This window comes from Paramormyrops kingsleyae, chromosome 8, assembly GCF_048594095.1.
Source record: "Paramormyrops kingsleyae isolate MSU_618 chromosome 8, PKINGS_0.4, whole genome shotgun sequence".
NCBI lineage: Eukaryota > Metazoa > Chordata > Actinopteri > Osteoglossiformes > Mormyridae > Paramormyrops > Paramormyrops kingsleyae.
The window spans coordinates 7,681,865-7,706,403 of NC_132804.1; the positions used below are offsets into that span (position 1 = coordinate 7,681,865).

The 24,539-nt window shown below is 46.2% G+C and overlaps 3 protein-coding genes across 4 annotated transcripts; 2 read left to right on the forward strand and 1 right to left on the reverse strand.

The window, feature by feature from the left end:
* Positions 1–1,059: 1,059 nt before the first annotated feature.
* Positions 1,060–4,507, forward strand: LOC111858926 (transmembrane protein 263-A-like). Its single transcript, XM_023841134.2, has 4 exons — positions 1,060–1,849; positions 2,047–2,308; positions 3,062–3,140; positions 3,743–4,507. Exons 2-4 carry the CDS (start codon positions 2,300–2,302, stop codon positions 4,027–4,029), a joined length of 375 nt encoding a protein of 124 aa, XP_023696902.2. The 5' UTR covers positions 1,060–1,849; positions 2,047–2,299; the 3' UTR covers positions 4,030–4,507.
* A 4,300-nt stretch (positions 4,508–8,807) lies between these two features.
* Positions 8,808–15,918, reverse strand: LOC111858898 (uncharacterized). Of its 2 annotated transcripts, none has more exons than XM_023841088.2 (5): positions 14,848–15,918; positions 13,050–13,252; positions 12,780–12,870; positions 12,123–12,224; positions 8,808–11,951 (listed from the first exon to the last, which is right to left on the reverse strand). In XM_023841088.2, exons 1-5 carry the CDS (start codon positions 14,890–14,892, stop codon positions 10,572–10,574), a joined length of 1,821 nt encoding a protein of 606 aa, XP_023696856.2. In that variant the 5' UTR covers positions 14,893–15,918; the 3' UTR covers positions 8,808–10,571. The 2 variants fall into 2 exon arrangements, with proteins under 2 accessions (XP_023696856.2, XP_072571198.1); XM_072715097.1 differs by lacking the exon at positions 14,848–15,918 and adding an exon at positions 13,795–13,941.
* Positions 15,919–20,703: 4,785 nt separating this feature from the next.
* On the forward strand, positions 20,704–23,182 carry LOC111858888 (protein BTG2-like). The gene is made up of 2 exons (XM_023841066.2): positions 20,704–21,145; positions 21,770–23,182. Exons 1-2 carry the CDS (start codon positions 21,028–21,030, stop codon positions 22,120–22,122), a joined length of 471 nt encoding a protein of 156 aa, XP_023696834.1. The 5' UTR covers positions 20,704–21,027; the 3' UTR covers positions 22,123–23,182.
* The last annotated feature ends 1,357 nt before the right edge of the window (positions 23,183–24,539 follow it).

Genomic DNA, 24,539 nt, shown 5'->3' on the forward strand with positions numbered 1-24,539 from the left:
AACTCCTGTGGACGACGGCGAGGAGGAAATTTGTGAGAGTCACATGCTACAGGGTAGCAGATAAAGATTAAAGTCACACCGATAAGACAGAGGCAGAAAATCAAACCTGGCTGAAGCCACAGATGTGTCCCTGTGCTTTTATTCTCCTGCCGTCCCCAAACTCTGTATCATCCCCAACTCACTGCCCTACTGGCCTCAGCCTGTCAGCCTAATCTATCACCTAACCTATCTATCTGTTGCTCTAATCATCTAAACTGTCTCTCTGTTTGTGCACGGTATGGATGGCTGAACTTTCCGAAGCTGGACCCAACGACTGTCAAGAAAACAACCAGTCGATAAAATCTTTTCTTTTTTGGCTGTTGGGTGTCTGTCCTTTGACTCCCCAACCCTCCTCTCACCTCCTGTACCTCCTCCTCCTCCCAGGCCCAAACCGGCTTCACCCGGATCGACCAGAGCTTTGCCGCTTTCCCCTCATTCCTGAGAGACCCAGTGCAGGCAGCAGCCACCATGGCTAATAGCGGTTTTAGCTCCAGTATGTGTGAAATTTATATTTGTAACTACGATGAACAAAGGCATCCAGTGAACAAGACTGATAGGTGTCTTCCAGGGGTGTGGTCAGAGCTGGCACGGCTCCTGAGAACATGGGGAAGGAAGCATGTCCTCATAACCAATTCATGTTGACTTAAGGAATGCAGGATTCAAGAAACATTTATTGAAAAACAGCGGCAGTTTTAGATCATTTCAACTGGGGGACAAACTTTTAGCCCACATACAGTATATAAATGTAAATAATAGTAATAGTAATAATAACATATTTATTTATTTCAGACCCAAGTAGCATATATATCTATGGGGGCCCTGTTGTAAAAACACACTTTGTTACGGTACTTATAATTGGTATTGTGCAGCCTTATTTATACAATAAACACCGCGCACACAAATTACGGTGTCCTGTGATGAGGCGTAAGGCTCCATGGCTCCCTCTATCAGACAGACACAGTCATAACAGCTACACCATGCTAACGCTGTAAATGTAAACAGTCCGCAATCCATGCAATCTTAAACTTCCCAACAGGTCATCGTTAAACTGTGAGTGTTTAGTTTCTGACCTGTCTCACAGAATTTATTATAATGCTGTATAAACTGCGGTTTTGCTCGTTGAGGTAAACCACCAAAGATCATTTCCTGTTGGAAAACATCCTTGATGGTCCACGGCCTGCAGAATCTCTATATCAGGGATGTTAATCTGTGGAAACGTATGCTGAGCTAAATGATAGGTCTCTTCAGGCACTATGTGATGGTCATGCGGGTCAGACAGCGAACCTAAGGTTCAAAGATGCCCTTAGGTGATGTTTGTCCCAAGCACAAATACCCCCCAGGCATGGAATAAGAAGAACCTCGGTGATCTGCAATAATGCTATAGAGATAAGGCGGACATACAGATGGCAATACTAAAGCAGCGCAATCAGCAAAAACTGATGTATGACGAAAGTGACGTCTGCTGTGCAGATTTAAACGGTGAATGAGTATCGTTTGTATCGTCTGGATTCACGAGCTAGAGCATCTGCTCCTCTTTTGTGAGGAATTAAGTTAAGACAGACATCTTGAATCACAAATACTCTGCTCAGATCTTTAACACAGTCGAATGTTTTCTGTGCAAGAACAAAGTTCAATAGAGATCGCAGAGTTTGACTGAACGCAGCACCATTGTTTCTGACTTCCTTAGTCATTTAAGTTCAAGGGCAAAGTGGAGCGCATCACGTTTCGCCGCAAAAAGATCGAAGCCGCATTTAAGTATAAAGCATGACGCAATAGTCATCTGCCTTCAGACCATCACACTCATGCACTGGTAAGAACTGAATGCATTTAATGTATGTAGTCCATGGACGTATATATATACTTACATTATTATTATTGGAATTTTTGTTACACGTTGTTAAATGATAGCGATTACTGTTATATGATTGTGTCAGGTACTTGTATTCCTTGTAAAAATATAATAAAAAATAATCACACTCGAGTACAAAACAATATCCCCCCTTCCAGCAAATCGTGGGTGACGCAAGATCCGGAGGCAGAAGTGCAGCCTTGGCGATCGCAGTGCCCGAATCCCGCACTTTGGGTTATGATTGTACGCCTATAATAAGCTGGTAGCCAAGGGGAGCGGAACCGAGCCGAGTGGCAAGCCAATCCACGCCGGACCGCTGGGATCTGAACTGCCAAGGAGACGATCTTAGATTATCGCACTCAGGTGTGTTTGGAGCACAGCGCCGCAGCTACTGGGAACGTTCTGGAAATCATGGTGAAGGTAAGAACTTTGTTTTGCTTTCGCGAACTTATCAAACACAGTTGTGCAACTATTAAATTAAAATTAATTGTGGTCGGTTTATTGATTGACGTGCATCGTTGAAATAAATGAATGTCTTTAATTGTTGTTAACTTTAATAAGCACTCTGTGCTCATACACATACATGGTTGCTTATTTCCCCCCCCCGAAAAAATACAATTCCACGCACACGTTTAATATAACAGTTTGTACGAAAACCTTCTGGTTATCGATCCATCCAAATCTTCTGGAATGAAAATGAAATATATATGCTTGCTTTTCATTTTGCAAAAGCACATTTCAGAGTAATGTGATCCTTATAGCTCTTTGCCTGGGGGCATTCCTGTCAGTATTAAAAATATACGGAATAAATGTAATCGTAAATAAATGTAATGTAAAGGTTTAATCCTTTAAAGAGACAGGCAGCACCTAATCCTTGCGAAGAGTTTTTAAATATTTGCATTCATAATTGTCAGATATTAGATCAGAAGCGTAGTTCAAGTACACGCAACGCAGGCGGTGTTAATTGAATAGGGTCTTAAGGTAAAATCAAACTGCCCATTTTACTGGTTAATTATATTTAAATATAATTAATTAAAGCCATGTCTTCCTCTTCAGTATGTTTTATCAGAAATGCAGTCATGGCTGAGTTCATTGTTCGAAATATTATTGATTCCTCATTCTGTATCTTTATTAATACATGTAGTAATATCTGGTGCTTTTTCACCCCATCAGAATGTGAACAACGAGATTATTCAAGGAGGTTGTTACGAAGAACCACAACCCGACTTCGATGCCGACGGACGCGCTGGGGGTGAGAGCTCACTAATCCTTCTTTAGTGTCAACAAACGAATGCCACCTAGTGGCCATCCTGACAAAGTACAGTGAAATTGTTTTTATAAGAATCAGAATCAGCTTTACTGGCCAAGTATGTTGCCACATACAAGGAACTTGTCTCCAGTGTTTTTTCGTTGCTCTCTATGTACTTGCACAGAACAGACATGCAGAAAAAACAAAACTGCAAAGAAATGTATAGTATTTGTACAAATATAGATATAAGACAATGAAATACAGTAAAAGTGTATGCATCCACCCATCATGGGATTTTTACTTCAGGGTACACATTTCTTCTGAAACCTGTGTGTTGGTTTCTGGAGTATTCTGGAGTAATATTTTACATTTTTCTGGGAAAAAAATTCTGTGGGAAGCCAATAATTACTTGGCACCTGCTCTCTAAGAATACTTTTTACTTAATGTGTAGTTTTGTGTTCCCGCTTTCTGTGAGATTGGTCGTAGCGCCATTAGAAAACTGAATGCTAATGGTGTCTGTTTGTGTATGGCAGGTCATTGAAGAGAAGATTATTTGCTTTAGTGACGATGAGGTAATCCCTGTCTGTGCCTGTTCCTACACACAGATGGCAGTAAAGAGCACCCTTCCCCACCTCCTGGCATGATTTGGCGAGTGACCGGTGGCCTCTTCAGTGCCACCAAGGGGGTGGTAGGTGCCACAGTTGGCAGTGTGGCCTGGCTGGGTGGCAAGGGCCTGGAGATCACAAAGACTGCAGTGGGCGCTGTCCCAGCTGTGGGCGTTGGCCTCGTCAAGGTGGGCGTGTCTGCAGTGACTGGGGGTGTGTCCACAGTGAGTTCCACAGTAACCAGTAAAGTTCTCACCACGGGGAAGCAGAAGGACAAGGCAGAGTAAGGAGGGTCGGAACTTCAACATGTCCTGAGTCGAAACTCTCAAAAAAGACTTAAGACCATCTGTGCAGCCATTCTGAAACTGAATGAGATTTGCCAGGTTGAAGCAGGTTTAAAACTGTCTGGCTTCCTCTTACTGGGAAGTGTAGTCGAATCCCACGGTGATGATTGTAAAGCTGTCTTTCTCCATGTCAGAGGTGTGTGTCCTACCAAGCCTTATCTCAGGTCATTCTTACTGCTGTCACTCTGCTGTATGTAGTTGTTAGTATTCCTCAGTCACCTTGTTTTGTTTTCTGGAGACAAACTGAAATTTTCTGTCCTGTATCGCATAAAAGCCTATTTACTTAAGCTGATTTGTCAAGGGCTAGAACACTTACGTGTGCGTAACTATATGTTAATGGTCTCTGCTGGCTGTAATGCGGCTGAAGACCAGTTAATTTTGTATATTTTTATTCCTACTGCAATAAAGTCCCACAGCTGTTTTGGTGCAGGTGCATGTTTGTTTATTACTCCTGAGTTGCAATGTTGCCAAATAACAGACCCATTTGCCTGATTGATCAGACAGATGTCCCAGTGGGGCTTGTGTTAAGAAGGTTACCTGTTAATTACTTCAAATGCTGAGGTGCCATCAACCGCAAGGAGCATATTTGGGCGCCTAAATTAGGGTTCCACATTTCCAGTCCTGGGGGGGCAGAATCCAGCACAGTCTGCAGATTTCCCTGTTCAAACACACCTACTACATCTGGTAATTAGTTGATTAAGATGTTTCAGCAGAGAAATCTGCAGACTGTGTTGGATTCTGCCCTCTGGGACTGGAATTGGGGAAAAGTTTATCTGGGAATGCAGAGCTCAAGTAGAAGGCTGATTTGGCTGTTTTAACATCTTTGATATACATTTTGGCATTGGTCTTGTTATGGAATAATAGATGCACACTTGCTCAGAGAGTTTAAAAACCCCCCTCAGTGCCTCATTTGTCATCACTCGTCGGTGTCTGTCAGTCATCTTATGTCTTTCTTTCGATGACATCCCTGTGTTGTACTTTTCATGGCATGCGGTGGGTCAAATGGTCACGTCGTCCCGTGTCCATGCGCTTGGTCTTGAGTCGTTACTTTCATCAGTGGAGGAGGACAAACTTCAGAGGAAAAAGTTAATTGGATGGTAAGTTGACACCAGACTGGAAAAATCCCCAGAAGCAGGGGTGTGAACATAAAACTGTAATGTCCGACTGAGTACTTGATAACGCAGTGCCGCTGAGTGCAGTGTCGCCATGGTGAGATGCCTGACTGCTTAGAATCACTGCAGCCTGGATGAAGTTTCCAAGACCAGTTAAATCTGAGAGGGCAAAACTTTTGTATCACAGTCAATCTATGTAGTTCTTGTTTGTTCTTTAGTTGGGTTCATATCTGGAAATTTCAGATCATATTCCCTTGTATGCTATTCCTAGTACTGATGATTGATGAATTCATCCAAAAAAATCCATCATAATTACACCAAGCTTGCAGGCCTCAACCGTTATCGATAATTCCTGATTGCAGAGTTGTTTGAAAAGATTTTGCAGTATTCCACCTTGGTCAGATGATGATGATGATGATGATGAACACACTGGACCTAAGGAGTATTATTGTTACCCAGCAGGGGTTCTAATGGTTAAAGGTACATTATTCCAATTCCCATTGCATTGTGTCGAAGGTATAAGAATGACGACTTGTGAGTAACATATATCCTCAGATCAGTGAGCTTCAAGTAGAAGGTGGACAAAAGATGGCAACTGAGACCTGCAGGATTGACCAGAAGGGAGCTGCTGTTCATCTGAATCCTCTGGAAGTTGGTTCAATATGCCTTGGCAGTAGGTCAAGGTTCAGGGTCAGCGAGTGCTCATACCAATGCTGCTACTTTCTATTCAAAAGGGTTTTACTTCATAAGATACATTATGATCTTGACCTTTCTGCCCCTGTAATAGTCTAAGTTCTCAAAAGTTAATAAAAAAAAAAGATACATGACTCCTCTTTCAAAATTAAACCACATGAGCATGTTGTAATTCGTCCATCTTCCATATTCACTTATCCTGGGTAGGGTCACCAATACTTTGGTCACCGCAAGCACAGGGCACAACTCTGGATGGGATGTCAATCAATGACAGAGCACACATCCACACATAATCATATGTTAAGCAGTTAACACCGGCTAGTTATATTAAAGTCAGCTAATTTACATTATTGTCAATCATGTGTATGAAAGGGGGAACAGCATTCATAGGATATATTTTCTAATGTCTATAAAAGTGAGATAAATGGGTTTATTAACACAACACACACACACATGCAGTTATAATTGTAAAAATAACATTTTACTGCTATATAAAATTCTGATCTGCTTGAGCATTAGGTAAAATTTTACTTCATAAATATAAAGGACACTAGAATATCTCTAATAATTCACAAAAAAAAGTTTCAAGAAATTCACAGCTTTTTGCATAGTCATATGTAGTGTCTGCTGCTTAAATTACAGAACATATGGACACAAAATACTTTTATGCTTTAAATAGGTCACAAAAAACTGAAAATTAGTGAAATGTTGAAAACCCTTGGTGCAGAAGTTCACAGCTTTCGCATTTTCCTGCTGTAGGTGCCTCGCACCATCTGCCTGACCTCCCAGGAGGGTGTCAGACCATCCGTCAGTGCAGATGGTAAGGCAAATGCACTGGCCAGTGATGGGTGCTGAATACAGGTAGCTGGGTACAGCCAGACAGTCAGACGGCCAGACAGCTAGACGGCCAGTCCAGAACATTGGAGAGAGATGTGGGGCACCTCACATATCAACTAACAGCTTTGGTTGGTCCCTCTCCAGCCTCCGGGGGGGGGGGGGGGCGACTCATGTTTAATTCATCAGCATGGATGCACCAAGTTTCCAAGCTGCTGGCTGTGTTTTTGCACAGGTGGCGAACAGCACAGGCATCACAGATATTACACTCTGAGACAGCAGAGGCTTGTTTAGAAGCAACAGTTACAGTTCATTTTAAGGAATAATGAGACTCTGTCCATTAGTTGCTGTACAGATCCTCTTGGATGCACAGGGGTGTTGGGGGCTCTGTGTTTTGCCATCTTCATCTTCTTTACGCTGTTCTTCCTTGTAATGGTTCCAATGGCAGCATGTTAATCTAGTCAGACCAGACCTGCGTCCAGCTCATTTTGGGGGATCTGCAGACATTCCCCAGCCAGCTGGCAGTAAATCCTGGATGTCCTGGATGTTCCCCTGAGCCTCTGCCCAACGAGAGGTACCTGGGAGGACTGGGGTCTTGGGAGCTGAGTAGGTGGATTCCTTATAAGATACCCAACCTACCTTCAGCAGTGGCTCTAATTTGAGGTCCTTTTGTATTTCGGGTCTCTGCGCCCTTTCATGGCGAGTGAACCTGGCTTTCCTACGGAGAAATCTTGTTATGATCACAAAGGAGGTGGATTTATAGCTCAGGTCCAAGACATAAAAATCCAGACCAAGATTTCAGATCGAGGAGGAGCAATGCGGATTCCGTCCTGGTCATGGAACACTGGACCAACTCTTTACCCTCACAATGGTTTTGGAGGGTTTGTGGGAGTCTATCCAGCCAGTCTACATGTGTTTTGTGGACTTAGAACCAAACTCTTTGTCCCTCAGGGGTCCAGAGGGGGTGCTTTAGGAGTGTGGGTTGCAGGGTCATTGGGCCATTAGGTTCCTATATAACCAGAGCAAGAGTTTGGTTTGCATTGCCAGCAGTAAGTCAGACACAATCCTAGTGGGTGCTGTGAATGATTTCTGTATGTTTCAGTTATTCACAATGCATTTAAAGAATTTTAGTTACATTTGAAAAAAGTGTCACAACCCAATCCATGTTTGTGAAAACTGATTTCTAATTAATGATCAAATTATATATTTCTTATACATGCACACAAACAGACACATGTATACACACAATAACTGGGATGTCTGTAAGATAAAAGCTACATTTTTATAGGTGAAGGATAATCCCACAAACTCCTGGTATAAAATACTAGCCTTTATTAAGATCGTATTTAATGAAAATGTAATGAAAATCATTCAAATGTAAATATAAATATTGTCCATGTAAGAAAAGCGAAGAAACGGACTAAGCTGCTTAAGGCGCATTTGCTACATTCGGTTACGCAACTGCGGTTATGTTTCAATTAATGAACCGAATAGATTACGAACACTAGGGGGCAGCAGAATGCTGTCAAAACGATACTACTTTCCCATGCGAAGCTATTTTTGTGTACTTTTTGTACTAAAAACCAAATCGACTCGAATGTACTTGCAGGTCTGCCAAAAACATGTACGTGTTATCAAGTAATTTATGCGCTTAACGTGTGTGCTTAGTGGTGGTGTTTTGTAACTATTTTATACCTGGTAATCGGGAAGCAGTACGTCAATGGAAATGTCACTCACCTGAGTTGCTCTGAGATGCCTGTTCTAAATATGGCAGTGTGCATTTGTTTCCCTGATATAGCTGTGAATTTTGCAGCAGTAGAGGGCTGCGGGGCCTTCAGCAGGAGAAAGCTGCAAGTGAAAATCAACGAAAGGCTTCTCTGCAGTGAAAGAGGATCGACCCAAAGGATGGGAATAATGTCAGAGGGAAGGTACACCGCACCTGCTACAACTTGTAAATGTGCAGGTGCCTCCCTGTCACGATCACATCTAGAGAACCAGCAGAGGAGAGGATGCCCCCTGAACTGGGAAGACCCTAGTCTCAGTCGCAGAAAATGCCACCGTCACACGTCACATTTGCTGGTGTCGCCATTTCACCTTTTATTACATCCACATATACAATGTTTTGATGAAAATTCTAGATAGCAGAGAGAAAATAGCTTAAGTCTTTTTTTGTTTGTTTTTTGCTTTTTTTTTACAGCAGAGGGGGACGTTGTCCTTTGAGGGAGGGGCTCAGTTAGTCACAGCGCCCGAAGATGAGGCAGATCGCAGTGACAATGTGAAACGCTGGCTGGCGGCAGTAACGGGCGAGTGCCACAGAGCCGCCCGGTCTGTATCCGTGCAGAGCTCAGCGACCTGACTCACGCCGCAGATGAAGGAGGCAAAGGGAAAGCTGGGCTGTACTCAGCTCGCATGTCCTCCTCCTGTTGCGTTCACACCGCTCGGCGGAGATGGCTTCATCCGTATCTCCAGTCATTCAGTTATGTAACTTGCGATGCGCGGACTGTCCAGTAGGTGGCGGGCGAATGCTGGCACGGTGTCGCTCTCACGGAGAGTGCTGCGCTCCATCGCCACGTCTCCCACACGCCGTGGACCAGCGTTCCCCGCGGTGGGAGGTCCCGGGTTTTCCTGCTGCACGCCAAATTGGCATCCTCCCGATATGCCTGGCCAAAGGCGGGCCTCTGGGCTGCCACGCCCCAGCTCCTCAGCGCCCCCCAGGGAACATTAGAGTCGGGCTGACAATGAATTAACAGTCGTCTCCCAGTGATGACATCAGCAGCCGGTGCAGCTCCAAACACACGCAACCGTTGCCCCGACGTTCAGATTGGGTGAATTGTCATTTAAGTAACATTGAGTTTAAATAATTGTAGTGTAATAAAAACAAAGTTACTGAATGCCTTCTTGCTAAAGAAAGTGACTTATGAACATATGAAGAAGAAGAAAAATATACGAACAACCACCGTCAACAGGATATAGGTACAAAGGGTTGGTCTCCTCTTGTTTAAAACGACAAACGTAGGAAAATGCAGGAAACATTTCTGCATACTATCAATGGCCAGTTCATTAGATGCACCTGCCTGTTAATACTAACGTTCTGCTTTAACAGCCAGTCATGGGGTTGCTGAAGACATACAGCACCGACAGGGTCAAGAGATTAAATATGGCTAATCATTACAATGGCAAAGACGCATGATCTGGGTGATTTTCATTGTGGTGTGATTGTTGGTTCAAGCATCACAGAAACAGCCACCATTTTGGGATTTTTGCACACTAGTGTCTGGAGTTTATAGGAAATAGTATGATAAAAATATCCAGTCAATGGTGTGTCTGTCTCCAAAACACGTAAATGTGAGTGGTCAGAGGAGAATGACACGTCAAAGCTAACAGGATGGCCACAAGCAAAAATAACGGCTCATTAGAGCTTCAGTGTGCAGAATTGCATCTCTAAATGTTCTTGTTTACCCTTAAAGTGGTTCTGGATGCAAAAGTGGGCTCTACCCTGTACTTACTAGGTGTATATAACAAACTGGCCACTGAGCACAGGTCACAAAAAAATCCCTAAACTGCAATATAACTGACATGAGAATAAAAACTGTCTCAAAACACCCAGCTTGGCCAACCCTCTCACAGACTGTTGGCCTCAGAGGTCTTGACAACAAGACGCACTCACGCTTTGAGGCAATAAGATCTGAACCTCAGGTCCCTCGCGCATCCTGTTCCTCGTTACGCACCTAGAAGTAAACGTGCTCCGCCATTAGTGTGTAGCGCGCAGCGCCGAAATATCCAGTGTGCTTTTATTTCTGCGGTCGACGCATAAGCAACACAAGGTTGGGCTCAATGCCAGGGGGGCTAGACCGTGGTGACGGACAGCAGGGAGCCGGGGCAGCGCACTCCGTCCCGGCTGCTCAGCCTGGTTCCGTGGGTCAGCAGCTCCTCCACTGTGGTCCAGTCGTCTAGCAGCTTGCGGTTACGCAGCCGGCTGAGCTTGCGATGGCTGAGCTCCAGAACGGTTGTGGGCCGGGGCCCCCCATCGCTGGGCCCCGCCTCCCCACGCGCCAGGGCTTGCAGCCGCTGCTCGCGGGCCAGCTGCAGCTGCTGTCTCCGCTCTGTGCGACTCCAGTAGCGGCCCGCCTTGGACTCCGTCTCCTCGTCAGTGGTGACGCCGCCACGCTCATCTGCCAGCCGCAGAGCCCGCTCCCGCAGCAGCTGGTTCCGTTGCGCCCTGGGGTTTGTGGGGATGGCCCTTGGCACGCCGGGGGCGTGGCTGTCCAGGGTGCTGTACAGCCCGGGTCTCAGGCTGCCGCGGCCCGCTGACTTGGGCCACGTGTCGTGGATGTCCTGCGAATGACCCAGAGTGTGAAACCAGTGGTCCTGCCGCTGGTCCTCCCTGGCTCTGGCCCGGGTACCGGCTGGTGCCTCGGTGCCGCTTGGCTGAGGGGCAGTGCTACCACAATACCCCCCTCCGGGCAAGTACCCCCGCCGGACCTCGTCTCGCTGTGGAGAAACTCTGTGGTCCAGATCTGTCTCCTGGGAGAGGTCGGTGCTGAACCGGAGACTCGGGTGCATGGTGGCACTACAGTAGCTAGTGGACGTGGGGTGGCTTGCCCGCCTCCTGTCCATCACCTGAGGGGGGCAACGGTGCAGTGTGCAGCTTCTCCTCAGAACCCCCCTGGATGCGTGCGGGTGCAGTAGCACCCTCTGCTGGCAGGAAGTCCTACAGACAGGGGGAGCCGCCACTGGGTAATGCAAGGCGTCCATCCTGGGGCTGTGGCTCTCGGAGTTCCGACCCTGGGCTAAGGGTCCTTCAGCTGTGCACCTGTAGGAAAGTCCTGGGGGTGGGTAGGCTTCCACGGGCTGGAAGGTTAGTGCTTCAGGGATGGATTCCAGCTCCCGGCGGTTGCGCTGAGATGCCCGTCTCTCCCTAGAGCCTGGCTTTCCATGTGGTGCCATCCTGGAACGGTACAACCGAATCTTCTTCTCCAGAAGCCTCTGAAAGCGGCGGAATTCACCAGGGCCCACACTGTAGAAGCCGGAGTCGCTGAGCTCTGAGGAGATGAATGACTCTGAGGAGGAGGACCCACCCCGGCTGGTGCACTCCTCCACGGCTCCCTCCTCCTCTTCCGTCTCCACCCCGGATAGCTCCCCCTGGTGGAAGCTGCCATCGGTGCAGCCCAGACCGCTGTCCAGCTCATGTAACAGCAGTTGGGGGCCAAAAGGAGGCTCCTCTGTCTGCAACACAAATGCAAGCTGTGTTAGCCAATCAGAGCACTGCTGCAGCAAAGAACACTGATTGGGCCAATTTGTAAATATTAAATTAATTCTCATAAACTTTCCCCTGTCGCTCAGGGAAGGTCCGATAGCTGTCTTGGGCGTCAGGCTAGAGGGAGGTACAGTGCCTACCTGGCTTCGGAATGGGATGGGCTCTTCCAGATTGGCAGTGCAGCATCCAATCAGACAGCTATGGCGCTTGGAGGCGGTGTTAGTTGCATTGGGGTCCTGGAGCTGATTGGTCAGAGAGCATAGCACATCTGAGCACAACTTCACTGGGTTTGTCAAATAACACAGCAATAGTATTCCTTGGGGGGTGTGAGGTATCTCTTTTTCCCTCTCGATGCTTTTTGCACAGATTGTTAAAATTCTCAGAAAAGAGCCACCCTTTTCTTTTTCGACGATGAAATTATAGCAACAAAAACAGAAACTTTCCGAGGCAGAATTCCCCCCACCCAAGGTGGCAAATCTCATCTGCGTCTCCCACCCATTCTACAGTCCCCCCACCACTAAAGCGGTATCCAAGCCAACAGAGCGCGTGCTGTAATTGTAGCCAATGAGCCTGTTCGACCCTTTACCGCTGGTTCACATGCTTTCAATTTTAGATCCAAAATGAATATCTGTGACCCCCAGTGCTGCTGCCTGTCAGAATGGGTGAGGGTGAGTTCCACACCCCTAGACTGATGGTGACCTTGGTGACAGCTCTCCAGGCTATAAAGAGCTCCACTGCTAGGCATTTGAGCCTTTGACCCAGACGTGAAAAGAGCGTCCGTAGCGGGAAGCACTCACCCTGTAAGCTAGCCTGTCCACAGCTTCCATCTCCTGGGAGATAGTGGGCAGGAAGGGCTCACCCGATGGGGTCATGTGGCCGCAGTGGGACCTGGGTAGGATACAGAATGGTTGCAGTACCACAACATTAGCAAAATGTTTCACGAAACATGTTTAAATTAGAAATTTGTCAGGGGCTGGACACATACATATAGGCACTGAGGAGGTGTTGATTAAAGTAATTTGTAATGTAGTTATGTAACCAAGAAATCTCAGCTGTAGTCCCCCTACCTGTCAGTACAGGTATGCGGCTTGGATGTGGGGCCTCTGTTGATTCCTCTGCTTCTGAGGGCCTCTCGCGGCCTTTCTGTCTGTGTGCTAATGTCTGACATGTTCGTCTGCCCCTCTGTCTGCAGGGCAACCGGCTGCCCGTAGGCACCAAGGATCCGGAGAGCCTCCCATTGGCTGACCTGAGGCAGATCCCGCCCATTCACCTTCAGACAGAACCAATGGTGGACAAGTTAGGCCAGACTAGCTAATGCAGTCAGAAATGGTTAGTATTTCAAATAGAGATAATTGAAATGGTTATTCTAATTACTTTTCCGTCAAGGTCTTTCGGCATATTCTGTATTTATAATATAATGTCCTTGTGCATTTAGCATATTCTTGAAAGCAGGAGGCTCTTGTAAAGTTTCTATAGTAACACACAGCAGTAACCAGTTTCTTCAGCCTGGGCATTTGTCGTCTGGAAGTGGGAATGAGATGCGTGTGAAGAGCGACTGAATCCGGGGAATGTGACAAGACGGGAGCTTGTGCTCTGCCTTAAGAGATCTGGACACTGTGTCACCCACATACATACCACATATTTCACCGTAGACGATCCCTAACATGAGAACGAGGCACGCTACACACACCAGCATGCACGCTACACACACCAGCATGCACGCTACACACACCAGCATGCACGCTACACACACCAGCATGCACGCACACACGGCAAGACACGCGTTCGGATGTGTACGGATACAGCCTGTACCTGTGCACACGTTAATTCGCTCGCATACATGCGCACAACACACACGTTTAAGGGCTCCATCCACAATGACTCATGCCCCGCATCTCACCCTAGGTGGGTGTCAGAGAGAGAGAGACAGAGAGAGAGAGAAAGAGAGAGAGAGGGAGGCAGAGGGGGAGTGAGAGAGAGGAAGGGAGAGGCTGGTTATAAATAAATATATGTCCAAATGCACGTGTTTGATCTCTGTCTGTGTGCAAGGCTGACCTCATGCGATTCTCCCTGAACATCCTTGCATTCAAGGCTCTCCTAAGCTCACACTGCTTTCTTTCCTGACCACCAGAAGTACCTGCCATGCTCTCTACATATCGTCCCAGACTGGTGATGGTGTCAGAGGCCTTTAAGCCAATGAGCAAGCCCAGAGTTGGCCCCTGACCCCCTAGCTCTGCCGACATGGCGTGCCATAGCTCTGGGCCTCAGCGGGGCTCACCGGGCAGCCAGTCGGCCTGTCACACCATCCTCCCAGCCTTAATTCTGCCCCACGGTGGGGCAACAAGAGTTGAAAATCTGGCTTCGTCACTTCCATTTATTGTCACAGTGAGTCATGCGCATGCGCTCATGTCTATTCGGCTGTGTGCACACACACATGGACACACACAGTAACACGCCTGAGGTCGCAACACGCATGAATAATGTGTGCACACACACCCACACACACACACACACACACGCACACACATGCACATCCAGAGGTGCACACTTTATATACCTCTCACATTAACATATGCACAGATTACTTCAGTTCACAAGTACAACTGTCACGTTGTGTGATCTTTCACCCAACTCCCACGTGCACACCCACCCACACACACACACACACACCCAAATGGACAGGTTCATGGATATTTCCATAGATGAGCACATATGTGTACGCATACGGATGGGTACAGCCCCTGAACATGCATGTTTCCCGCACTTGCGCAAGCTGTGAACCTGAGTGTGCATGCACACACACACACACACACGCACACACACGCCCACACACACACACACACACACACACACTCCCACACTCACCCCCATTCCGTCTCCGAGCCACAGCCCAGAGAGCCGGCAGCCCATTCCCACGGTAGGCGGGAGCAGGGGCTTCTGGGAGTCTGTGCACACAGGGGTCCAGGAAGATGAGGACGAAGAGGAGGAAGAGAGTCGGCTGGTGCCAGGGGCCAGGAGAGGAGTACGCTGGCATGGGACGTCCCCGAAGCAGGAGCCCGCTCCCTGAGCGAGGAGCAGCCCGGTTGCCGTGGGAATGATCCAGGTGTGGTGGACGTAGCCCAGATGCTTCGGATACAGATGTCCTCCTGGGTGGTGCGCAGCCTGGGAGCCGCAGGAGTGGCTGCGCAGCCGGCGTGGATGCAGCAGCCCGGCTGTGTGCGTTTGCAGTCCAGGCACCGTGGATGTAGCAGAACAGCCCAGTCAGTGCGGCTGTCAGCGGCACTAGGGAAATCTCTGCTCCCTCTCGCTCTCTCTCCTTCTCCCTCTCCTCCTCAGAGCCTGGCTAGCTCCACCCCCCCCACCCCCCCCAGCCAGCTCGCCTTGCTCATGCAGAGATGCCCAGCTGAGACGGGTTGCCCCCCTCCTCTCCCGCCATTGGTCACCTGCCGCCGGCGGTTGGCCAATCCTGGGATGGAGCACCTTCCGCTTGGGTTTGATAAAAGAATAGTGTGTCACGACTTTCACAGGATGAAGGGAGATACTTGTAATTTTTATGTAAACTGTTTTTCTCTCCCCCCATCCTCCTCCCTTCAGGAAGCCATTCCTCCTTTCCTCATTACCTTCCCCTTTTCGCTTTTGTCTCTCTCTCCACTCCTTCACTGATATTTTCACTGGTATTTTTGCATTTTCTAGAAATGGTGGAGCAGAATAGTCCCTGGACAAGCTCTCAGACAGCGAGTGCGCTGTATGCTCCTGCACCCCGTCGGCGTGTGTGACACGACGACACCCTACATGTACTCAACATGTGATATGTGGAAGAGCCGGCCATTTCCCTGTGTGTGACGGTGTGTCTGTATCAGGGTGTGTGTGCGTGTTTCAAGAGACAATCCTTTATGAGTGAGTCACTCAGGCTGTGAATAAAGCTCGTTTGCAGCCAGATGCTTCCTTCCAGCTGCAATGTAGGAGGAAATGCAGTGTTAACTGCGCGTTTTAGGTGTGTGAATCGCTGTCAGGTGTGTGTAATTTGATTGTGCGGTTAAGTATGTCTGTATGTGTATGACTTTTGTTAAGAACTGTACACACTGAGTGTGTATGCATGTCTGTGTTTAGTGTATGGTTGTGTGTGTGTGATTATTTTGGGGATGTCTTATTTGGGTATCTGTGTTTAGTGTGTGGCTTTGCATGTATGACTTTGTTTAAATTGTGGGTAAGTGTGAGCTTCCTGCATGTGTATATGAAGAATAGTGCAAGCTATTAGCACTACTAATGTATTTTGTGTGTGTGTGCGCGTGCGTGCGCGAGCGCGTGTGTGTGTGCGCGCGTGTGAGATACTGATGCTGCTGATGTGTGTGTGACTGTCATGAATCTGGAGCAGTGGGCGGTGTGCAGTCTAGCGAGGAGGTGGGGAGAGAGAGAAAGAAAGAGAGAGCGAGTGAGAGCGAGCGAGAAGGAGGGAGACACAGGAGACAGAGGCGTGTGGTGCTGACAGCTGATCCACACACACACACACACACACACACACACACACACCTGGTCTTCGCAAACACACGCTGCTGATTCACATGCATAATCTGCATTACAACATTACTGCTCTATTCTAAACTCTCCTTTAAGTATCACGAAGTAGCATATTACACGTATTATGCTTTGCCGTATTACTATATATATGCACTTGTTAGGGGTGAGCAGGGTATGATAATCTTGTGAGGCTCTTGCAAGAATGATGGGATTGCAGTTACAGAAGGTTTTAAACACTATAACATAATCTGTGTGCAGAAATACCAGTCTGAATCACATTCACAGAGTTTATCATTCAGCAGGTCCCTGCTGTGATGGTATAAATTATGGCAAGGAGCTTGGAAAATTGAAGCTCAATCTGTCTAAATGATTTTGCTTTATTATATTTTATATTTAGTTCAAGTTGCATATTGCAATACTTCATAGCATTATTAGAAAAACTTCTACTTTTGGTAATTTAACAACATGGTGATTCACATACTGAACATTAATGTCATACACATATAATTAATTATAGCAACAATTACTTTCCAATTCTAGTTTATACAACTAAATAAAAGTTTAATTGATCTCTATTGTTTGACCAAAATTGTAATATCAACGCTTGTAAATAGTAAATTGCTCCTAAGTATTTTTCTCTCCTGCTTGTTGTTGAATTAATTGGAAAGTATGAATTGCTGAAGGATACTTTGGGATGGAACGTCTTTTTTCTGTCCTCATAAAGCTGTGTTTATAAAATCAAGCTCATCTTCCCCTAGGTCTTTTTTTGGGTATTTCAGACACTGTCTGTATGAAGCAGGGCTCGTCAGAAGCTTAACTGTTGCCACCAACACAGGTGTAATTTCACCAGCGGCCGTCACCGTCTGAACTACGGCAAAAAATAACTCGACGTGCTACTCAGAGGACCACGGCCAAGCTGGCTGCTAAAAGGAAGACATTTTTTTCCGGTGGGAGATCTTCACACGTCCCAGATGACTGTTGGCCAGAGAACAGGACTTGATGAACTGCCAGAATGTGAGCTACACAGGCAGAAAAAAAATGAACAGACCAGCTAAGACAACAGAATGCACAGGGAAGCGACACTTAATAGCAAAGACTCAAGCAATTTATCCTCATTAAAATGGGAGCCAAAGTGAATTACAGAGGCGCAATTCCTCAGAAGGGCTTGTGCATAACTCCCAGGGGAGGCTTAAGATCTTTCTGAGGATGACAACACTGCTTGTGGTCAGGAAGAGCATTAAACTTGACTTTTTGCGGAAAGAAAACAAGTTCAGCAGGTAAACACCAACTGTAGATGGCTTTTGCTGAGGTGTAGGGAGAAAGCATCAAAGCAAAGGACGAGGTTCCCCAGTGATGGACTGGCATCCCATCTAGGGTCTTCCCTCAGCCCTGTGCACTGTGCTGGCTGGTACTGGTTCCAGTTTCACTGCAGCCCTGGGATAGATAACAGGGTTTGCAGTGTACTGGAAATTATTTGCGAGCAGAAATCCGACTGCTACTTTCAGAGTGTTCTCACCAAGGGATATTAAAGTACCTCTAGAAGCATTAGCTCTTAGATATTGGTCAAAGCTGATAATTCAAACTGTCAAACATGAGTCATAACCCTAACTTCCTATACGTTGAGTTGTCTTCTTTTACTGGCAGATGAATACTGTTGGCATCTTTTTGTCTGCAGAAAAGCAGAATACAGTCCATGTCTCAAGTTCTGGTGGAACCAGCTTCATTTGTCTTGTACATATCCTTCTGAAGCTGGGAAGATAGTCCTTTGGGAACACACTCATGACCACATGATCAGTTATTGTGCGACTGGACACTATAATCAGCTCATAGCTGGACAGCATGGTTGCGTTGTGTGGGGGGGGGGGGACTCTTTGGCCATTTTGTGTTTTGGGAAGAGTGGGTGAGAAGCTGAGGCTTGAGTCTTGAGGACTGGGGGCTGCTGCCTGCTGTGTGATGGAAAAGAAGGACAAGATGAACTGATGAGCCATCAGAAAGGAGAGTGAAAAGTGGGGAGAGAGAGTAAGAGAGAGGGAGCAAGAGGGACCAATCCTACCTTCTCCAGATGATGCTGGGCACCATCTGAGCTGGAGTCCTGCTTCAGTCCCATGGAGGAGTGACCTTGTGGATGCGACTTCCGAATTATAACATCACAGGTCCAGCCTTCAATCTGCCTCCCTACACAGGCCAGCGTGCAGAACTGCCTCATTGATGGACTTTAGCTTTGACCTTGACCACAGTTTATATGTAGCTTTTAGCAAGCAAGCCCACTCTTTCTTTTTCTATAATGTTATCATGCCCAGGGGGTTGGGCACCCAGTTGACCTTCAACCCCCTGAGGTTTTTTTCTCTCCCTACTTGGGAGTTATTGGTTCCTGTCCTCAGCTATCTTTCTTTCTTTCTTTCTTTCTTTCTTTCTTTTGCTGTTGTAATGTATCACGCTATACCCATTTCTTTTTGGCTCATAAATATTTAACACCAGGTATAATGACATCCTAATCAAAGCAGCACTTTTTATAAACAGCTGGACTCCACCTATAAACAACATCCATAATAGTATCCTAAAGGGAAAAACAAAGGCTAAAACAGGTTCACTCATTGCATTTAAGCATAGGACCCCCGTCCTGGTTTATTGCCATATGCATCTAATTTATCCATCACCTCCGCTAACACGTCACGGCGTAATCAGGGACCTTGTGAAAAGACACATACCTGCTTTCTGACGGTAAATGCGCAGGGTGTTAAGATACCCTTTACTCAGATGATTGGTGAGCCCTCTAGTGGTCAGTTCGTGACATTAGGTGTAAGACAAACGGAAAAAAATCATGTATAACACTGCATTACACTGCACAAATCATACATGAAGCATGCATTACCATAAATTGGAGCAAATAGTGAACAGAAAAGACTGCTGTTTTTTTCCTCACCGAAGAGCATGAAAAGTGTATTTATATATTATGTAGCTCCTTAAAAAGAAATACAATTCATTGTTCAATGTTTGTCCACTTGGTGTCTCCACAGCGTCGTCAGTCTGGGCATATCACCTGATACGGACATATATTCGTGGTGTCAGTGAGCACAATACAAAGAAACAACGGCGTAAATCAAATAACTGTAGCTGACAGACTAATAATAATAATAATTATTATTATAATCATCATCATAATCATCTAAAATTACGTTAAAAGCATATATATATATATATATTCCATTCTGTTTCTTAGATCATAGTAGTGGTCAAAATAACAGTTTGTGTACAGTTGTCCCTTCTTTCAGAGGTTTCTCGGTGTGGCCTAATACAGTATTGTGCACGTAAATAAATGAGGCCCGGGGCGTAGCCTCTTTAAAAAGTTGCTAATTCCATCTTTATTCAAGCTGTGAAGATGAAAGCAAGAAACCGCTCGCCATAGACGAGCCGAAACTCAATTGTCTCCGTCTCTTATTTGGGTTCAACAACTTCTTTTTAAATTCACAAATCACCTACACCTCGGTGACTGTCTGCTCTCTCTGAATATTTAAGGAAAACGTGTTAGTTTCGGAAATGGGCAGACTGTTATCCTGTCATAAAACGGGATTATAGTGTAAGTAAACATTTTTTGAAAATGTTTCTGCACATCGTAAACTTAATAACCCACAACTGATCCCAAATAGCTTGTTTTATTAAAATGTGCTTCTTTGTAAACCTACAAAAAAAGAACATTGTTTTATTTTTACTGCAGTGTCGTAGTTTTTCACTTCTTAAATCCATTGAATGCTTTTACAGACGGAACCAAGAAACTGGTAGTCTTTTTAAAATGGTTTTAAGAGTACTGTACTCATTGTTTTGGATAACTCGACATCAGCTGTTTGCATCAAACCTTCCGCTGAACGGTCGTTTTAAAAACGTTTATATAGATAAGATTTACAATAATCATAAGTATATATTTTTGCTTGTTAGAGTAATCTTCATGTCCAGGCTGTGACATCATAATAAGTGAAATGTCCCAGCATGTACCGAACAAACATCGGACCTGTTCTGTCGTCAGAAGTTTCGGCTCTGACGTCAGTATTTCTAAGATTGGACGGCGTAGCTGAATTTGCATAGTAACCCCGAAAAATGCTTCAGCTCTTGCGTGTTTTTTTTTTTCCCCTCTTCGGCGTAGTCGCGAGGCCTTCTAAACGCTCTCATTGGTTGATCGCTCGTGTCAATCGAGGAGGCGTGGCGATGGCGTCATTCCTTTGTGTATCACTCATAAAAGGAGTCCACGGCAGAGCAGTACGAACCAGCTGGAGGATTTTTTTCTTAGTCTTTTTCTGAGATCCTCCGCACCCGGGCAGCAGACGAGTTCTTAGGCATCTGAACTGGATCTCAGCCTCATCGTTGTGGGACATCACCTCCTTATCTGCAAGATTACCAGCCCTTTGCTGCCCCTTTTTTCCATCACCAACGCCAGCTGACTGCAGCCGTCAGTCGGCCTGATTCTGCCCTTTTCAACCCCATACCTCTCCGCAAACTGTACCAGCTGTTAACCAGAGCGGTCCGGGTGTGGACATGGGCCCCGAAGTGACGGCAGCGGCAGCTTTTATTTCCAGACTGCTGGCGACGACCGGATCCCTCAGCGAGCAGCAGCTTCGGGTCTTTAACGACTGCCTGCGACAATCACTGACAGGTAGTTTTATACAGTCTCTCGATTAACAGAATCTCGTTTTTTCCTTGAGGGAAAGGCGAATCTGTTAATATCTTGGTGGGTGGGAGGGAGGGGGGGGCTGAGTCTAACTTACTACATCGAAACGTGTACCCCAGATCTAGGCGGGGACATGTATTATAGTATAATAATACTAATTACAGTCGTTTTAATTATTAGATTGTAAAGTGTACTCGTTTCCCGCTGTTCAGCAGTGTTTATCTGCTTATTACGTATTGTTGAATACAATAAGTAGCTATTGTAACGTGATTGTTCAGGATTGCTAGACTTGAGTTAAACTTCACCAACAGTCACGGTGTTCTTTACGCCATGACTGTTTCTGGCAATTAATGGGCCAAGTCTAGACAAGCCCGCACTACTTGGCAAAATCGCCAGCGTGTTAACTCTTGAAACGAGTTCTTACAATTATTCAGAGCGGTCTTTCACGCACGTTTCATCAGCGTTGAAGCAGTTTATTGTCGTCACTTTTCCTGTCTTTTGGCAAAGCTGCATTTGTCATGACAATGAGATACATGTGTGACTGTGTGGCTAGTAGAGAGGGGGAGGGGACACTTGTCCTGGTTTAACAATCTGCCTTATCTCCCCTAGAGCACTATGAGCACCACTGGTTCCCAGACAGACCCCAGAAGGGCTCGGGGTATCGCTGCATTCGGATGAACCACGAGATGGACCCCCTAGTGGGCCGGGCGGCTGGCAGGGTAGGCCTGAGTGGCCCTCAGCTGTTCCAGCTCTTGCCCCGTGAGCTGACCCTCTGGGTGGACCCGTTCGACGTGTCGTACCGTATCGGTGAAGATGGCTCCATCTGTGTACTCTACGAAGCGGGGCCCACCCAGGCCCTTGGGCCCAACAGTTCTGCCCACGGGCCCCGGTTCTGCCAGAACAGCTTCCTCATGGGCCGTACCAGCCCGCCAAAAAATTACCTGATGACAGTCTCCAGTTAGGGAGGGAGGAAGGGTGGTATCCCACTGTCCCAGCAAGGCTTTGCAGGTCACTAGACGGCATCCTACCTTCCTCCTCCTCCTCGTCCTCCATCAGGCACAACTCGGCGCATTTATTGCGTACTATTTAAACTTTTTAAGCTCTTGTTCATCCTGCCCCACTGATGTTTGCGAAGAGCAGGGCAATGAAAATGCACTAAGTCCAGCGTTTTTAGCTGTAAGTGACTGGGACCTGACAGAGAGGCTGACTTATCTGTAGTCCCCACCTTGGCTGTTCTTTGCACTGCCTACAGCTTTAGTTTTGGGCCTGGGTGCTGTTTTTTTTTCTTCTTTCTTTTCAAAAACACCCTAGTGCTTCTGCCAGGTGTTTGGGGGGGGGGGGGTGATACTAATGTTTTTGTTATTGATACTACAGTGCAATAATGTGACTCCAGCTACTGAGGAGTGTAACATAAGATGACTGACTGGCATTGTTGGCCTTAAATCCCCCCCCCACCCCTTTCCCTGACACCAGACCCCTGATGATGGAGAACGAGCCGTAAAGCTTCTCCACCCCTTCTCACCAGGTTTAACCAAAGAGGATCCCAGTCATGTAACGTGGTACAGTCCAAAATGGCTACTGCCAGTAATCTGTGTTTTGGATGAAATTGCCACTGTTTACATATTTTAATGCCGCCTTCCTCAGAGAAATCGTTTTTGAAGATCTCCTGTATTGAAAGCCTTTGAGTGGTAGAAATCCCCAGTTGGAAAGTATTGCCTGTGGGGAGTGGGCTATGGTGGGGGCTGGATTGTGAAACACCATGGTGCCGAAACTCGTGAAACCCATGCTGGGATCGTGACGTCCCGCCTATCTAATCTCTCTTTGACTGAGCTGTTGAGCAGCTGATTTCATGTACTGTTTTATTGTTTTGTTTTCTTTATAAAATGTAGAATTTCTACACGATGAATTGCGAGTGATGCATTATGTACATTTTTGTTTTGTGGGTGCGTTCATGTACAGAGTGTACAGTTTTGTACTTGACAAGTTTAATTTTAAAACAATAAAACTTTATGATGAAGATGATCCACCTTGTGCTAGTTAAATTCATCCTGTGATATGCATCGATACTGACCTGCACGTACTGGACGTGGGTATGTCATTACTCACTTTATGTTTACAGTTTATGGAGTGTCCCTGCAGACCCCTGAATGTCCCTCAGCTAAACGTAACTTTATCTATTGGGCTACTGTAATTTGTCAAGGGTTTCTGATAGGACTTTTCTTAAAATATTAGAAACTGTGATCCATATTCCTTATGTAAAGAAACTGGGGGGGAAAAAAACAGGTTACTATGGCAACTAAAACATAACCTGATGTAACAAATACATTTACTGACAACCCCCAGTCACAGCATGTAAATGTCATTAAACTAGTCTCCAGCTAATTTTATTACTTTTACAAGAAATGAAATTGAAGTGTATTAAAGTGGTGACCACAAAAAATGACTCGCAAATTGACACGGCAAAGATGCCAGATACCCTTCAAGTGAGTCAGGCAACATTTGGAATAAGCTACATAAATACTAAACTGAATCATAAATGTTCTCAGCCATCTGCTGGAGGTTTTAGTGGATCCCTCAAAACTAGACAAGACAAATGAGCAGATTCAGATTATAGGGAGGTGAAGAATTATGCTGCTCTACTCGCTTACATCTGTGTCTAATGTCCTTATTTCAGTTATCTGTTACCCTCTTGGTGCTAATGACTCAGCTCGTCTTTCTCATTGGCGCTCTGCGTTGTTTTGGTCGGGCGGAATAACAGTGAAGCAATGTTTGCATTTGGGATCTAATCTGCCCACCAGCAGAGCGCTGGGATCCTGCACATTTCACACTCGTGTGTCTGCCTGCTTATCAGTGAAGGCTGCCAGCCCCACACCACAGTCACTATCAACACCCATCCTATTATAGTCCTCGCTCTGAGAACAGGCTGCGATATCACGGAGCCAGGCCTTGCACGTTTGCCACCAATGAGGGCTCCAAACAGGTCCATCAAACATATGGCCGTCTCTGTATTATCTTCTGTGGTTCTAATGACAGTTAGCCTTTGTTCCTTGGCGTCCCGCCCAGGGAGCCCCTGCTTTGTGTTCTGCACTTCTTGGGGAAGACGGCAAAGATCTACGTTAGTCTGTAACGGAGATATATTTTGGATAACATAAGAACAAGGCTGATGTACTTAATTCACCTTATTATCCGAGCTAATTTACAAAGCACACAATTTAATACTTGCTAATAGTTATTGGTGTATATTTTACTGAAGGCAACCAGTAAAAAACCAGGGGGGGGGGGTGGCGCGTCAATCTGCCATCCTCACGTTACCATTTGCAAGTCTGCTCATTCTTCAAAGCTCCTAATTACACCCTCCATAGAGCTGCGGAATCACTGC

Excerpts from the sequence above, each read along its gene's own strand:
- LOC111858926 (XM_023841134.2), top strand. Across the intron at positions 3,141-3,742 it reads TGCCGACGGACGCGCTGGGG|ATGGCAGTAAAGAGCACCCT; the intron begins GTGAGAGCTCAC and ends TCCTACACACAG.
- LOC111858898 (XM_072715097.1), bottom strand. The coding sequence starts at position 13,854 with ATGGAGCCCTTAAACGTGTGTGTTGTGCGCATGTATGCGAGCGAATTA. Across the intron at positions 13,253-13,794 it reads GCGAATTAACGTGTGCACAG|GTGAATGGGCGGGATCTGCC; the intron begins GTACAGGCTGTA and ends TTCTGTCTGAAG. Across the intron at positions 12,225-12,779 it reads TGGACAGGCTAGCTTACAGG|CTCCAGGACCCCAATGCAAC; the intron begins GTGAGTGCTTCC and ends CTGACCAATCAG.
- LOC111858888 (XM_023841066.2), top strand. The coding sequence starts at position 21,028 with ATGGGCCCCGAAGTGACGGCAGCGGCAGCTTTTATTTCCAGACTGCTG. Across the intron at positions 21,146-21,769 it reads CCTGCGACAATCACTGACAG|AGCACTATGAGCACCACTGG; the intron begins GTAGTTTTATAC and ends TATCTCCCCTAG.